Source organism: Oncorhynchus masou, chromosome 25 (assembly GCF_036934945.1).
Source record: "Oncorhynchus masou masou isolate Uvic2021 chromosome 25, UVic_Omas_1.1, whole genome shotgun sequence".
Taxonomy (NCBI): Eukaryota; Metazoa; Chordata; class Actinopteri; order Salmoniformes; family Salmonidae; genus Oncorhynchus; species Oncorhynchus masou.
Window position 1 is genome coordinate 160686 of NC_088236.1, and position 17866 is coordinate 178551.

The following is a 17866-nucleotide window of genomic DNA, read 5'->3' on the forward strand; positions in this document are numbered from 1 at the left end:
ACATTAATAGGGGTTCTATATGTAATTCTGTGACTAGACCCACTGAGATCATACTACATTAATAGGGGTTCTATATGTAATTCTGTGACTAGACCCACTGAGATCATACTACATTAATAGGGGTTCTATATGTAATTCTGTGACTAGACCCACTGAGATCATACTACATTAATAGGGGTTCTATATGTAATTCTGTGATTAGACCCACTAAGATCATACTACATTAATAGGGGTTCTATATGTAATTCTGTGACTAGACCCACTGAGATCATACTACATTAATAGGGGTTCTATATGTAATTCTATGATTAGACCCACTGAGATCGTACTACCTTAATAGGGGTTCTATATGTAATTCTACGATTAGGGTGATCAATAATATAGTACGTTCCATACCAGTAAGAAACCACATCTACTTTCACCCCTAGATTTGGAAAATAAAGAAATTGTCCATTTGTCTGAATGCAATTCAGAGTCCTGTCTCTCTGTCTCTCCAGGTTTGAGTTGAGTGAGAAGATGTTGGCTGCATGTAACGTGTTGAAGAACCACCTGAATGATGGCAAGGCCTTAACCAGTAAAGATGTGGTGAGCAACAGTTGTTATTAACTCTGCTTCTGAACAATTCTCTCTCTCTCTCTCTCTCTGTCTCTCTGTCTCTCTCTCTCTGTCTCTCTGTCTCTCTCTCTCTCTCTCTCTCTGTCTCTCTCTCTCTCTCTCTCTCTGTCTCTCTCTCCCTGTCTCTCTCTGTCTCTCTGTCTGTCTCTATCTCTCTGTCTCTCTCTCTGTCTCTGTTTACATTGCCTAGACAAAAGTGAAATGAAGAGTAAATATTACACTCACATAAGTTCCTAAAGACATTACAAATGTCATATTTGCAAATAGTTAAAGTACAAAAGGGAAAAGAAAGGAAAATAAATACATGTACAATGCTGTTTGTTCTTCACAGGTCACACATCTTGCTGCTGTGATGGCACACTGTGGTATTGCACCCAGTAGATATGGGTTTGGGTTGGGATATTGGGTTTGTTTTTTAACAATTCTTTGTGGGTCTTTGAAGTCTGAGGAAAATATGTGTTTCTAATATGGTCATACATTGGGCATGAGGTTAGGAAGTGCAGCTCAGTTTCCACCTCATTTTGTGGGCAGTGTGCACATAGCCTGTCTTCTCTTGAGAGCCATGTCTGCCTACGGCAGCCTTTCTCAATAGCAAGGCTATGTTCACTGAGTCTGTACATAGTCAAAGCTTTCCTTAAGTATGGGTCAGTCACAGTTGTGAGGTATTCTGTCACTTTGTACTCTCTGTTTAGGGCCAAATAGCATTCTAGTTTGCTCAGTTTCTTTGTTAATTATTTCCAATGTGTCAAGTAATTATCTTTTAGTTTTCTCATTTTGTTGGGTCTTATAGTATTGCTGTCCTGGAGAATAGTCAGAGAGTCCCTTAAGCAAGCTGGTCCTGGGGCTCTGTTCATAAACACAAACACACCCCACAGAGCCCCAGGACCAGCTTGCTTAAGGGACTCTCTCTGTAGGTGATGGCTTTGTTATGGAAGGTTTGGGAATCACTTCCTTTTAGGTGGTTTAACGTCTCTTTTCTGGATTTTGATAATTAGTGGGTATCGCCCTAATTCTGCTCTGCATTATTGGGTGTTTTACATTGTACACAGAGGATATTTTTGCAGAATTCTGCGTGCAGTCTCAATTTGGTGTTTATCCCATTTTATGAATTATTGGTTGGTGAGCAGACCCCAAACCTCACAACCATAAAGGGCAATGGGTTCTATGACTGATTCAAGTATTTTTAATCAGATCCTAATTGGGATGTCAAATTTTATGTTCCTTTTGATGGCATAGAAGGCCCTTCTTGCATTGTCTCTCAGATCGTTCACAGCCTTGTGGAAGTTACCTGTAGCGCTGATGTTTAGGCCGAGGTATGTATAGTTCTTGTGTACTCTAGGACAACGGTGTCTAGGTGGAATTTGTATTTATGGTCCTGGAAACTGGACCTTTTTTGTCTTACTGGGATTAACTGTCAGGGCCCAGGTCTGACAGAATCTGTGCAGAAGATCTAGGTGCTGTTGTAGGCCCTCCTTGGTTAGCTCTCTCTCTCTCTCTCTCTCTCCTTGTCCACTCACTATTGTCTGTCCAAACAACTCTTGTCTCTCAGCACAGTAGAGTCAGGAACTAACTCCGCTGCAGGTCCATTTTACTCAGCTTTTCTCCTCTTTTCTCTACTGGGCTGTCGGCCCGGTAGATCTCTGGCAGAGGATGCCGTCTGCTCTGACGATTGTCCTGATTTGATGTTTGCCGTAGCTCACAAGAACAATGAAGAAATTAACCATCACTAACATTTATTTATGAGATTTGACTCACAGTAAAGCAACTCCTATTCACATCACAGCAGCACTGTTCTAGTGGTTCACAGTGTCTGATCTCTGTGTCGCCGTCCTCTAGAGAGCCTGTGTGAACACAGTTCAGAGCGAGTGGTTCTGGGTGTCCAGTCAGAAGACTGTGGTGCCCGGCATAGTGGAGGACTATTTAACAGCGTTCCGGGACATCTCGCCGGCCATGCTGCGTCACATTGTCAACATGGCGGACGGTAACGGAACACAGCGCTCCACTACAGCGTGTCACACTCCAACTTCCACATCGTCAAGACGCTGCTCAACGCAAGTGAGGAAACATACAGTCTCTCTGTCCTCCTGTCTGTCTCGTGTTACAACACTAGTTAGTGTTAAATAAATAAACATTTAAACAAAATGTTGTTGTTTACTTCAAATTTAATGTTGTTGTTTACATCCAGACTGTTGTTTTTTACTTCAACTTTAATGTTGTTTACATCCAGACTGTTGTTGTTTACTTCCAGACTGTAACGTTGTTGTTGTTTATTCCAGATGTGTGTAACGTGAACCAGCAGAATAAGGCTGGCTATACTCCCATCATGCTGTCTGTGCTGGCGGCTGTGGAGGCTCCTAAAGACATGGCCATCGTAGAGTACCTCTTCAGCAAGGGAGACGTCAACGCTAAGGCCAGCCAGGTATGGGGTCAGGGGCCAGCCAGGTATGGGGTCAGGGGCCAGCCAGGTATGGGGTCAGGGGCCAGCCAGGTATGGGGTCAGGGGCCAGCCAGGTATGGGGTCAGGGGCCAGCCAGGTATGGGGTCAGGGGCCAGCCAGGTATGGGGTCAGGGGTCATGTATGACTAGTATATGTAAAGACAAGTTTTAAATCAAGAATAGTTCAATGGGTGACAATATGGGGTATCACTTGTGAATGAGTGCATAAGAAAGCCTTTTTTTGCGACTTTTCCAATCACAGTCACACACCTCATGTAGCCCAGCCCAGAGGCCAATATGTTTTGACAAGGTTTGTATCGTAACTAAAGTGGCCAAAAAACTCAAATCAAAGTTTATTTGGGGGGCACACAATGCAAATAGTCCGGGTTGCCATTTGATTACCTGTTCTTGAGTCTAATGGCTTGGGGGTAAAAACTGTTGAGAAGCCTTTTGGTCCTAGACTTGGCGCTCCGGAACCCTAGAGCCACTCCAATTTGCATTCCGTCCAAACAGATCCACAGATGATGCAATCTCTACTGCACTCCACACTGCCTTTTCCCACCTGGACAAAAGGAGCACCTATTCATTGACTACAGCTCAGCGTTCAACAACATAGTGCCCTCAAAGCTCATCACTAAGCTAAGTACTCTGGGACTAAACACGGGCCGCTCCCAGGTGGTGAGGGTAGGTAACAACATCAAAACACATCCGCTATTACGCTGCTCCTCAACAGGGGGCCCCTCAGGGGTGCGTAGTCTCCTCCTGTACTCCTTGTTCACTCATGACTGCGTGGCCAGGCACGACTCAACACCATCATTATAGGGAGGAGGTCAGAGACCTGACCGTGTGGTGCCAGGACAACAACCTCTCCCTCAACAGGAAAAGGAGGACAGAGCACGCCCCCATTCACATCGACGGGGCTGTAGTGGAGCCTGTTGAGAGCTTCAAGTTCCACATCAACAACAAACTAACATGGTCCAAACACACCAAGACAGTCGTGAAGAGGGCACGACAAAACCTATTCCCCCTCAGGACACTGAAAAGATTTGGCATTTGTCCTCAGATCCTCAAAAGGTTCTACAGCTGCACCATCAAGAGCATCTTGACTAGTTGCATCAGTGCCTGAGGGTACGGAAACTGCACTGCCACCGACGGCAAGGCACGACAGAGCCCAGTACATCACTGGGGACAAGCTTCCTGCCATTCAGGACCTCTATACCAGGCGGTGTCAGAGGAAAATAAATAAATAAATATATCCCATTTAGCAGACGCTTTTGTCCAAAGCGACTTACAAGTCGGCTGGGGCCACTACTTTTACATATGGGTGGCCCCAGCGGGGAAACTGCACCCACGACGCTTGGCGTTGCAAGCGCCATGCTCTACCGACTGAGCCACACATTGGGTGCCCAAGGCCCTAAGAATTGTCAGACTCCAGCCATCCTAGTCATAGACTCTTCTCTCTGCTACCACACGGCAAGCGTTACCAGAGTGCCACGTCTAGGTCCAAAAGGTTTCTGAACAGCTTCTACCACCAACCCATAAGACTCCTGAACATCTAATCAAATGGCTACGGTCAGGGAAGAGAGGTAAGGGTTAGAGGTCAGGGAACCGAGGTAAGGGTTAGAGGTCAGGGAAGAGAGGTAAGGGTTCGAGGTCAGGCTGGCCAGACAGGGCTGATGCTAGCAGGATGGACATGATGCTAACCCTCTCCCTCCCTCCCTCAGGCTGACCAGACAGGGCTGATGCTAGCAGGATGGACATGATGCTAACCCTCTCCCTCCCTCCCTCAGGCTGACCAGACAGGGCTGATGCTAGCAGGATGGACATGATGCTAACCCTCTCCCTCCCTCCCTCAGGCTGGCCAGACAGGGCTGATGCTAGCAGGATGGACATGATGCTAACCCTCTCCCTCCCTCCCTCAGGCTGGCCAGACAGGGCTGATGCTGGCGGTCAGTCATGGCAGAATGGACATGGTTCGGGCGCTGCTGGCCCAGGGGGCAGAGGTCAATGTCCAGGATGATGAGGGTTCTACAGCCCTGATGTGTGCCAGCGAACATGGCCACGCTGAGATAGTCAAACTACTGTTGGCCCAGCCGGGCTGCGACGCCACTCTCAGCGATAGTGTGAGTGTCTGTCTGTGTCTCTGTCTGTCTCTGTCTGTGTCTGTGTCTGTCTGTCTGTGTCTGTCTGTGTCTGTCTGTGTCTGTCTGTGTCTGTCTGTGTCTGTCTGTGTCTGTCTGTGTCTGTCTGTGTCTTTCTGTCTGTCTGTCTCTGTCTGTCTGTGTCTGTGTCTGTCTGTCTGTCTGTCTGTCTGTCTCTTTCAGTTGAAGGCATTCAGTTGTACAACTGACTAGGTATCCCCTTTTCAATTCAATTCAATTCAAGGGCTTTATTGGCATGGGAAACATGTGTAACATTGCCAAAGCAAGTGAGGTAGATAATATACAAAGTGAATCCCCTTTTCTCTCTCTCTCTTGCGCTCTCTCTCTCCCTCTCTACCTTTTTCTACTTCTTCCTCTCTCTCTCTCTAGGATGAGAGCAATGCCCTGTCTATCGCTCTGGAAGCGGGTCACAAGGACATAGCAGTGTTGTTGTACGCCCATGTAAACTTCTCTAAGGCCCAGTCACCGGTCAGTACTCTCTACCGCTGTTCCCTGATCTCTGACCCTTACCTCTGTTCTCTGACCTCTAAACCTTAACTCTAACCCTTACCTCTGTTCCCTGATCTCTGACCCTTACCTCTGTTCTCTGACCTCTAACCCTTAACTCTAACCCTTACCTCTGTTCTCTGACCTCTAACCCTTACCTCTGATCTCTGACCCTTACCTCTGTTCTCTGACCTCTAACCCTTACCGCTGTTCCCTGATCTCTGACCCTTACCTCTGTTCTCTGACCTCTAACCCTTAACTCTAACCCTTACCTCTGTTCTCTGACCTCTAACCCTTACCTCTGTTCCCTGATCTCTGACCCTTACCTCTGTTCCCTGATCTCTGACCCTTACCTCTGTTCTCTGACCTCTAACCCTTACCTCTGTTCCCTGATCTCTGACCCTAACCTCTGTTCTCTGACCTCTAACCCTTAACTCTGTTCCCTGACCTCTAACCCTTACCTCTCTTCCCTGACCTCTAACCCTTACCTCTCTTCCCTGACCTATAACCCTTACCTCTCTTCCCTGACCTATAACCCTTATCTCTCTTCCCTGACCTCTAACCCTTACCTCTGTTCTCTGACCTCTAACCCTTACCTCTGTTCTCTGACTTCTGACCCTTACCTCTGTTCTCTGACCTCTAACCCTTACCTCTGTTCTCTGACCTCTAACCCTTACCTCTGTTCCCTGATCTCTGACCCTTACCTCTGTTCTCTGACCTCTAACCCTTACCTTTGTTCCCTGATCTCTGACCCTAACCTCTGTTCTCTGACCTCTAACCCTTAACTCTGTTCCCTGATCTCTGACCCTTACCTCTGTTCCCTGATCTCTGACCCTTACCTCTGTTCTCTGACCTCTAACCCTTACCTCTGTTCCCTGATCTCTGACCCTAACCTCTGTTCTCTGACCTCTAACCCTTAACTCTGTTCCCTGACCTCTAACCCTTACCTCTCTTCCCTGACCTCTAACCCTTACCTCTCTTCCCTGACCTATAACCCTTACCTCTCTTCCCTGACCTATAACCCTTATCTCTCTTCCCTGACCTCTAACCCTTACCTCTGTTCTCTGACCTCTAACCCTTACCTCTGTTCTCTGACCTCTAACCCTTACCTCTGTTCTCTGACCTCTAACCCTTACCTCTGTTCCCTGATCTCTGACCCTTACCTCTGTTCTCTGACCTCTAACCCTTACCTCTGTTCCCTGATCTCTGACCCTAACCTCTGTTCTCTGACCTCTAACCCTTAACTCTGTTCCCTGACCTCTAACCCTTACCTCTCTTCCCTGACCTCTAACCCTTACCTCTCTTCCCTGACCTCTAACCCTTACCTCTCTTCCCTGACCTATAACCCTTATCTCTCTTCCCTGACCTCTAACCCTTACCTCTGTTCCCTGACCTCTAACCCTTACCTCTGTTCCCTGACCTCTAACCCTTACCTCTCTTCCCTGACCTCTAACCCTTACCTCTCTTCCCTGACCCATAACCCTTATCTCTCTTCCCTGACCTCTAACCCTTACCTCTGACCCTTACCTCTCTTCCTTACCTCTCTTCCCTGACCCATAACCCTTATCTCTCTTCCCTGACCTCTAACCCTTACCTCTGACCCTTACCTCTCTTCCCTTACCTCTCTTCCCTTACCTCTCTTCCCTTACCTCTCTTCCCTGACCTCTAACCCTTACCTCTCTTCCCTGACCTCTAACCCCTACCTCTCTTCCCTGACCTCTAACCCTTACCTCTGTTCCCTGTACCAGAGCTGCTTGCCCTGAAATCACTTTTTGACAAACATATTTTTGTTTTGAGCAGAGCAACTATTCTCCGCTGTAGTTCTAATGTTATCTATGTGTGCGTGTTGTGTTCGTTTGTGTGCGCATGTTGTGTGTGTGCGCATGGTTTGTGTGTTGTGTGTGTGTGTGTGTGCGCATGGTGTGTGTGTGTGTGTGCGCATGGTGTGTGTGTGCGCATGGTGTGTGTGTGTATGTGTGTGTGTGTGTGTGTGTGTGTGTGTGTGTCCAGGGAACCCCTCGTCTGAGCAGGAAGATGTCCCCCAGTCCCACCAGGAGGGGCATGTTTGACTAGCGCCACCGCCCATTGGTCAAGTCTCATGACACCAACCAACCAACCGCTGAGGATTTCAACCCCCAGGGACAGACTTTGGCCCCACCCCTGACAACCTGATTGGACCATGTGGGATTATTGACAATGCAGTTCAACCAGAAAGGTTCTATGGGTTTATTGACCAATGCGGTCCAACCAGAAAGGTTCCCTGGGTTTATTGCCCATGTGGTCCAACCAGAAATGTTCCAGCGTTTATTGACCATGTGGTCCAACCAGAAAGGTTCCAGGGTTTATTGACCATGCGGTCCAACCAGAAAGGTTCCCTGGGTTTATTGACCATGCGGTCCAACCAGAAAGGTTCCCTGGGTTTAAAGACCATGCGGTCCAACCAGAAAGGTTCCCTGGGTTTAAAGACCATACGGTACAACCAGAAAGGTTCCCTGGGTTTAAAGACCATGCGGTCCAACCAGAAAGGTTCCCTGGGTTTATTGACCATGATGAAAGATGAAACATATTGGTCAGTCTTGTAGCAAGATGAGCTGGTATTTGTCAGTCTTGTAATAAGATGAGCTGGTATTTGTCAGTCTTGTAATAAGATGAGCTGGTATTGGTCAGTCTTGTAGTAAGATGAGCTGGTATTGGTCAGTCTTGTAGTAAGATGAGCTGGTATTGGTCAGTCTTGTAATAAGATGAGCTGGTATTGGTCAATCTTGTAGTAAGATGAGCTGGTATTGGTCAGTCTTGTAATAAGATGAGCTGGTATTGGTCAGTCTTCTACATGAACATCCCAAAGTGCCCTTGTTAAACCACCACCAGCATTCTGTCTGCTCTGAGTGGATAGAGAGGAGGAAAGCGAGAAGAAGGGGGGGGGGAGAAGGGAGGAGGGGAGGAGAAAGAGAAGGAGGAGGGAGAGGAGGGAAAGAAGGAGTGGGAGAGGAGAGAGTGAAGGAGGAGGAGGGAAAGAAGGAGTGGGAGAGGAGAGAGTGTGAAGGAGGAGGAGAGAGAGAGGAGTGGGAGAGGACAGAGTGTGAAGGAGGAGGGAGAGGAGGGAAAGAAGGAGTGGGAGAGGAGAGAGTGTGAAGGAGGAGGAGAGAGAGAAGGAGAAGAGGCCATACTACTTGAGAAGCTGGACTTCATAAGAACCCAGAAACACAAATACTGTATTCTAGATATGGGCTGCAATAGACAAGCGTCCTGTCCAGGCTGTGAATGTGTACATCAAGAGCTGCCTCGAGAGAGAGAGAGAGAGGTTCAGATAACTTATCCAGACTATAGACCTTTTCAACTGTCAGAATAATAACACGTTCTGTACGCGCAACCAAGAGGTTCCCCAGTAAACATCCGGTGCTGCGGTACCCCATAATTGCTAACTAGCTAGGTAGTTGGCGAGCTAGCACAAAATGAGTTCGCATTTCTTGATCCACCAAAAAACTGAAAAAACAACTTATTGACCTATTGACTTGATACCAGATACACTAAACACAATCATGAGACAATGTTTATCTCCTTTATTATCCGTTTGCTCTGGTGGTGTTGCATTAGGCTAGCACAGTAAATAACCACAGAGCTAGCGTGATGTGAGGGTAGAGAAAGATCAGCTGACCTTGTTAGCCAGCCAGAGCTAGCGTGATGTGAGTGTAGAGAGAGATCAGCTGACCTTGTTAGCCAGCCAGAGCTAGCGTGATGTGAGGGTAGAGACAGATCAGCTGACCTTGGTTAGCCAGCCAGAGCTAGCGTGATGTGAGGGTAGAGACAGATCAGCTGACCTTGTTAGCCAGCCAGAGCTAGCGTGATGTGAGGTAGGGACAGATCAGCTGACCTTGTTAGCCAGCCAGAGCTAGCGTGATGTGAGGGTAGAGAAAGATCAGGTGACCTTGTTAGCCAGCCAGAGCTAGCGTGATGTGAGGGTAGAGACAGATCAGTTGACCTTGTTAGCCAGCCAGAGCTAGCGTGATGTGAGGGTAGAGAAAGATCAGCTGACCTTGTTAGCCAGCCAGAGCTAGCGTGATGTGAGGGTAGAGACAGATCAGCTGACCTTGTTAGCCAGCCAGAGCTAGCGTGATGTGAGGGTTGAGAAAGATCAGCTGACCTTGTTAGCCAGCCAGAGCTAGTGTGATGTGAGGGTAGAGACAGATCAGCTGACCTTGTTAGCCAGCCAGAGCTAGCGTGATGTGAGGGTAGAGACAGATCAGCTGACCTTGTTAGCCAGCCAGAGCTAGCGTGATGTGAGGGTAGAGACAGATCAGCTGACCTTGTTAGCCAGCCAGAGCTAGCGTGATGTGAGGGTAGAGACAGATCAGCTGACCTTGTTAGCCAGCCAGAGCTAGCGTGATGTGAGGGTAGAGACAGATCAGCTGACCTTGTTAGCCAGCCAGAGCTAGCGTGATGTGAGGGTTGAGAAAGATCAGCTGACCTTGTTAGCCAGCCAGAGCTAGCGTGATGTGAGGGTAGAGAAAGATCAGCTGACCTTGTTAGCCAGCCAGAGCTAGCGTGATGTGAGGGTAGAGACAGATCAGCTGACCTTGTTAGCCAGCCAGAGCTAGCGTGATGTGAGGGTAGAGACAGATCAGCTGACCTTGTTAGCCAGCCAGGGCTAGCGTGATGTGAGGGTTGAGAAAGATCAGCTGACCTTGTTAGCCAGCCAGAGCTAGCGTGATGTGAGGGTAGAGAAAGATCAGCTGACCTTGTTAGCCAGCCAGAGCTAGCGTGATGTGAGGGTAGAGAAAGATCAGCTGACCTTGTTAGCCAGCCAGAGCTAGCGTGATGTGAGGGTAGAGAAAGATCAGTTGACCTTGTTAGCCAGCCAGAGCTAGCGTGATGTGAGGGTAGAGACAGATCAGCTGACCTTGTTAGCCAGCCAGAGCTAGCGTGATGTGAGGGTTGAGAAAGATCAGCTGACCTTGTTAGCCAGCTGGATTCATTTCTCTCACAACAGCCAACAATATAACTCAACTAAATGTAGTTTGTATCCAATGTTTGACGGACTCATTGTTTACAACAAAGTTAGCTAGCAGTTTAGAAATGACCCCACTATCAACCTTCTTCCCCCCTCCCCCTCACTAATCTGTCACTCAGCTCGTCGACTTTTCCTCCTAAACACATCTATATTTTACCCAGGTCTTTTGCCCACTTAGTTTCAATTTAGAAATATAGTGTAGTTTAAATGAACCGCGAGCTTGTGCGATTCATATATTATCAACCTCACGTTACGAGACATAGCTAGTGGTTTGGTTACAGTAAAGCTAGACTATACAAATGCTAGTGCTGACACCTTGTGGTGATAATGTTGAACTGCACATTAATTACACCAGGATGGGATATAACATGAAGCAAACTCATTTCAAAATCATTTCAAGCAACGTATTTAGCAATGTCTTTTTAGATTAAATCAAATTAACCTTAAAATATTCATTTCTGCACACCTTGATAGTGATATGTGATAATGTCTCCCCTGAGCATGTTAACCTCAAGGCCCACCGTCATAATGTCTCTCTTCTGAGCCTGTCAACCTCAACATGGTTATCCTCATTATGAGTCTAATCTGGTCTCCTTCAACATGGTTATCCTCATTATGAGTCTAATCTGGTCTCCTTCAACATGGTTATCCTCATTATGAGTCTAATCTGGTCTCCTTCAACATGGTTATCCTCATTATGAGTCTAATCTGGTCTCCTTCAACATGGTTATCCTCATTATGAGTCTAATCTGGTCTCCTTCAACATGGTTATCCTCATTATGAGTCTAATCTGGTCTCCTTCAACATGGTTATCCTCATTATGAGTCTAATTTGGTCTCCTTCAACATGGTTAGCGTCATGAAGAGTCTAATCTGGTCTCCTTCAACATGGTTATCCTCATTATGAGTCTAATCTGGTCTCCTTCAACATGGTTATCCTCATTATGAGTCTAATCTGGTCTCCTTCAACATGGTTAGCGTCATGAAGAGTCTAATCTGGTCTCCTTCAACATGGTTATCCTCATTATGAGTCTAATCTGGTCTCCTTCAACATGGTTATCCTCATTATGAGTCTAATCTGGTCTCCTTCAACATGGTTATCCTCATTATGAGTCTAATCTGGTCTCCTTCAACATGGTTATCCTCATTATGAGTCTAATCTGGTCTCCTTCAACATGGTTATCCTCATTATGAGTCTAATCTGGTCTCCTTCAACATGGTTAGCGTCATGAAGAGTTAATCTGGTCTCCTTCAACATGGTTATTATGAGTCTAATCTGGTCTCCTTCAACATGGTTATCCTCATTATGAGTCTAATCTGGTCTCCTTCAACATGGTTATCCTCATTATTAGTCTAATCTGGTCTCCTTCAACATGGTTATCCTCATTATGTTATCTGGTCTCCTTCAACATGGTTATCCTCATTATGAGTCTAATCTGGTCTCCTTCAACATGGTTATCCTCATTATGAGTCTAATCTGGTCTCCTTCAACATGGTTATCCTCATTATGAGTCTAATTTGGTCTCCTTCAACATGGTTAGCGTCATGAAGAGTCTAATCTGGTCTCCTTCAACATGGTTATCCTCATTATGAGTCTAATCTGGTCTCCTTCAACATGGTTATCCTCATTATGAGTCTAATCTGGTCTCCTTCAACATGGTTATCCTCATTATTAGTCTAATCTGGTCTCCTTCAACATGGTTATCCTCATTATGAGTCTAATCTGGTCTACTTCAACATGGTTATCCTCATTATGAGTCTAATCTGGTCTCCTTCAACATGGTTATCCTCATTATGAGTCTAATCTGGTCTCCTTCAACATGGTTATCCTCATTATGAGTCTAATCTGGTCTCCTTCAACATGGTTATCCTCATTATGAGTCTAATCTGGTCTCCTTCAACATGGTTATCCTCATTATGAGTCTAATCTGGTCTCCTTCAACATGGTTATCCTCATTATGAGTCTAATCTGGTCTCCTTCAACATGGTTATCCTCATTATGAGTCTAATCTGGTCTCCTTCAACATGGTTAGCGTCATGAAGAGTCTAATCTGGTCTCCTTCAACATAGTTATCCTCATTATGAGTCTAATCTGGCCTCCTTCAACATGGTTATCCTCATTATGAGTCTAATCTGGTCCCCTTCAACATGGTTGTCCTCGTTATGTGGGTAGTGGGTTTAGACATCCATTTTGCTCCAACACAAGATATGATTGATTAGTTAAATGAATCGTGTCTAATAGATATAATCAGCAAGGGCTGGAACAGAAACCTGCTCAGCCAGTAGATAGATCTCTAGCAGCAAGGTTGGCCATGCATGTTCTATATCTATGCATTGTTACTCTAACAGTATTGTTGTAATCCTACAACCAATTCTAACTGTAAACCAATAGCATATCACCCATTGGAAATATAGCATTTTGTCTCTTCAGGGCTTGGGACTTTCATTGGGACCTTCATCCGCAGACAGGATTTAGCAGCTTTCACATGTCTCTGTATCTGAAATTAAGAAACATAGACCAGGACTTTGCTTCATTAGAAACATAGAAATTACACCAGGACTTGCTTCATTATTCTCAAGTGATATAACGTTTGATATTAAATTGTCTATTGTCATAGTTTTCTCTTCGGGACTGGAAATATGTTCAATTAGCTAGTTAGCTAAGCTACTAGCTAGGTAGCTAACTTGTTGTTTTTAGCATATCAAGCTATCGTTTGTGTCATTAAAAAAACTAATATTGGATGGCTGTCTATCCTATTTATATGTAGCTAGCTAGCTACCTGACATGAACTAGAATAGATGGTTAACTTGATAAACAGCTTGCCCGTGTGCTACACATCATCCTGGCGCCGCCACCTCCTGCTGCTGCTAACGTTACCATCCATGGGAAATATAGCTATAACGTTAAACTTACATTTTCCCAGGATGTATGGACCATCCCACCGATGACTACTATGGTCAAAAATGCTAATTCTGACCTTGAGAAAACAACTACACCAAGTTAACTAGCTAGCTGTTTACAGCCGCCATGGAACAGCTTTTTTTATTTTTTAATTCCAAACTCACCGGAAGTTCTTTGGGGTTCCACGGTTCACTTGCCCTCTTCTTAAAAAGGTCTATAGGTTCCAGCAGTATACAGACACTATAAGACGAGATACAGTCGGTTGATATTCATGCTGCTGAGCAGATTAACATACAGCTCATAGTTGTGATGAAGGCTAAAGAGCATAAGGACATGTTATTATTATTAATCATAATCATCATCACACCAGGAGGCAGTTAGGATATTAGATTCTATGTCACCCACAATACAGCCTTTCATTTAGACTAAATCGTTGTACATATTATATCATATTATATTGTCATATTGTTTTCTTCACCTGCCTGCCGCCTTTAATGGGCCTGTATGTCTACTCTACCACCTTTAATGGGCCTGTATGTGTACTCTACCACCTTTAATGGGCCTGTATGTGTACTCTACCACCTTTAATGGGCCTGTATGTGTACTCTACCACCTTTAATGGGCCTGTGTCTGTACTCTACCACCTTTTAATGGGCCTGTATGTGTACTCTACCACCTTTAATGGGCCTGTATGTGTACTCTACCACCTTTAATGGGCCTGTATGTGTACTCTACCACCTTTAATGGGCCTGTATGTGTACTCTACCACATTTAATGGGCCTATATGTCTACTCTACCACCTTTAATGGGCCTGTATGTCTACTCTACCACCTTTTAATGGGCCTGTATGTGTACTCTACCACCTTTTAATGGGCCTGTATGTCTACTCTACCACCTTTAATGGGCCTGTATGTGTACTCTACCACCATTAATGGGCCTGTGTCTGTACTCTACCACCTTTAATGGGCCTGTATGTCTACTCTACCACCTTTCAATGGGCCTGTGTGTGTACTCTACCACCTTTAATGGGCCTGTGTCTGTACACCACACCTTTAATGGGCCTGTATCTGTACACCACACCTTTAATGGGCCTGTATCTGTACACCACACCTTTAATGGGCCTGTATCTGTACACCGCACCTTCTCAAATGGATAATTGTAACTCAGTCTTCTATGGATTGGATATAAATTCTACTTTTATACAAATCTATTTAATTTGTATGTATTTAAAAATCACAATATTTTGAATATTTCCTATTTCATCTTAACGTTACATGAAGATATATATTTATCGAGGTATAGTTTTTAATGCAAATATCATTGTTTTTCCTTGTATGTACTGTAAAGTGTTGGAGCTGGTAAGTGTATTGTCCTGTTGTAGTAAAACATTAAGGAGGTACTTTGATCTGGTTGAAGTTTAAAGTGCCTGGAACGTATTGCCATATAACAATAAACTTAATTCAAATAACCTGGGGTTGTCTTGTCCTCAGTCTGTCTGGTGAATAGTGGTGAAGAATGCTACAGGTTCCAGGAGTCTGTCTCCATCTGCTGGTGTGAACTGGTATTTTGTAAATGCAGAAGCCCTTCCCAAGGCAGTTCTATAGCTGCATCATTGGTCATATTTTATATACTTTATGTATTTGTTGGATATTCGAAATTACAAATAAACTGTATAAATCATGTGACATAAGCCTAGCATGAACTATCATTGCAGTATGGTGCCAAAATTATAGGAACCACAAAATATCTGCTGCCGTTATGTTGAGTTACAACAGAATGGCAGCTTGCACACTGTGTGTGTGTGTGTGTACTGCAGTGGTACGTGTTAGTTATTGACCTAGGTTAATAGAAGAGCTTGTAAAGCTGGTCTTTTTAATTGGCTACATTTCATATCATTTTCTTTACCTGCTGGTTTTAATGGGCTGTTCTAGCTAGTAGCTTGAAACCACATAGACTACCATATAGCCCATACAGACTACCATATAGCCCATATAGACTACCATATAGCCCATATAGACTACCATATAGCCCATATAGACTACCATATAGATATAGACTAGCATATAGCCCATATAGACTAGCATATAGCCCATATAGTTGATCTAATATACCTTTATAGACTATCATGTAGACCATATAGACTACCACAAAGACTACCATATACAGTTGAAGTCGGAAGTTTACATACACCTTAGCCAAATACATTTAAACTCATTTTTTAAACATTCCTGATATTTCACCCTAGTAAATATTCCCGGTCTTAGGTCAGTTGGGATCACCACTTTATTTTCAGAATGTGAAATGTCAGAATAATAGTAGAATGACTTATTTCAGCTTGTATTTCTGCTTGGGGTCATTGTCCATTTGGAAGACCCATTTGCAACCAAGCTTTAACTTCCTGACTGATGTCTTGAGATGTTGCTTCAATATATCCACGTTATTTTCATTCCTCATGATGCCATCTATTTTGTGAACTGCACCAGTCCCTCCTGCAGCAAAGCACCCCCACAACATGATGCTGCCACCCCCGTGCATCATGTTTGGGATGGTGTTCTCCGGCTTGCAAGCCTCCCCCTTTTCCTCCAAACATAACGGTCATAATGGTCATTATGGCCAAACAGTTCCATTTTTGTTTCATCAGACCAGAGGACATATCTCCAAAAAGTACGATCTTTGTCCCCATGTGCAGTTGCAAACTGTAGTTTGACTTTTTAATGGTGGTTTTGGATCAGTGGCTTCTTCCTTGCTGAGCGATATATGTCGATATAGGACCAGATACATTTGTACCTGTTTCCTCCAGCATCTTCATAAGGTCCTTTGCTGCTGTTCTCTTCATTTGCACTTTTCTCACCAAAGTACGTTCATCTCTAGGAGAGAGAACGTGTCTCCTCCCTGAGCGGTATGACGGCTGCAATGTCCCATGGTGTTTATACTTGCGTACTATTGTTTGTACAGATGAACGTGGTACCTTCAGGCATTTGGAAATTGCTCACAAGGATAAGCCAGACTTGTGGGGGTCTAATTTTTTCTGGGGTCTTGGCTGATTTCTTTTCATGTCCCATGATGTCAAGCAAAGAGGCACTGAGTTTGAAGGTAGGCCTTGAAATACATCCATAGGTACACCTCCAATTGACTCAAATGATGTCAATTAGCCTATCAGAAGCTTCTAAAGCCATGACATAATTTCTGAAAATTTCCAAACTGTTTAAAGGCACAGTCAACTTAGTGTATGTAAACTTCTGACCCACTGGAATTGTGATACAGTGAATTATAAGTGAAATAATCTGTAAACAATTGTTGGAAAAATGACTTGTGTCATGCACAAAGTAGATGTCCTAACCGACATGCCAAAACTATAGTTTGTTAACAAGCAATTTGTGGACTGGTTGAAAAACTAGTTTTAATGACTCCAACCTAAGTGTATGTAAACTTCCAACTTCAACTGTATAGGCTACACTATAGCCGATATAGACTACCATATAGACTAAACTATAGCCCATATAGACTAGCATATATCCTATATAGCCTACCACAGACTACCATATAGCCTATATAGACTACCATATAAACCATATAGACTATCATATAGCCCATATTGACTACCATATAGACCATATAGACTACCATATAAGCTACCATATGAACTACCATATAGACTACCGTATAGCCTACCATATAGACTACCATGTAGCCCATATAGGATCCATATAAACTACCATTAAGCCCATATCGGCCACCATGTAGCCAACCATATAGCAAATATACAGACTATCATATAGCCTATATAGACTACCATATAGCCCGTATACCCCATATAGACCACCATATAGCCCATATAGACTACCATATACCCCATATAGCCCATATAGACTACCATATAGCCCATATAGACCATATAGCCATATACCCCATATAGACTACCATATACCCCATATAGACTACCATATAGCCCATATACCCCATATAAACTACCATATAGCCCATATAAACTACCATATAGCCCATCTACCCCATATAGACTACCATGTAGCCCATATAGACTACCATATACCCCATATAGACTACCATATACCCCATATAGACTACCATATAGCCCATATACCCCACATAAACTACCATATAGCCCATATACCCCATATAGACTACCATATAGCCCATATACCCCATATAAACTACCATATAGCCCATATACCCCATATAAACTACCATATAGCCCATATAAACTACCATATAGCCCATATACCCCATATAAACTACC

General features: G+C 44.4%; 1 protein-coding gene across 1 annotated transcript in view; it reads left to right on the plus strand.

Moving 5' to 3' along the window:
* Positions 1-8610, plus strand: part of kank1a (KN motif and ankyrin repeat domains 1a) — a 122379-nt gene extending 113769 nt beyond the window's left edge. The window contains 7 exon segments of the mRNA XM_064936525.1: positions 498-585; positions 2452-2599; positions 2602-2670; positions 2892-3034; positions 4974-5174; positions 5583-5681; positions 7710-8610. Of these exon segments, the coding sequence (XP_064792597.1) occupies positions 498-585; positions 2452-2599; positions 2602-2670; positions 2892-3034; positions 4974-5174; positions 5583-5681; positions 7710-7772 (811 nt within the window). The 3' untranslated portion in view covers positions 7773-8610.
* Positions 8611-17866: the final 9256 nt, after the last annotated feature.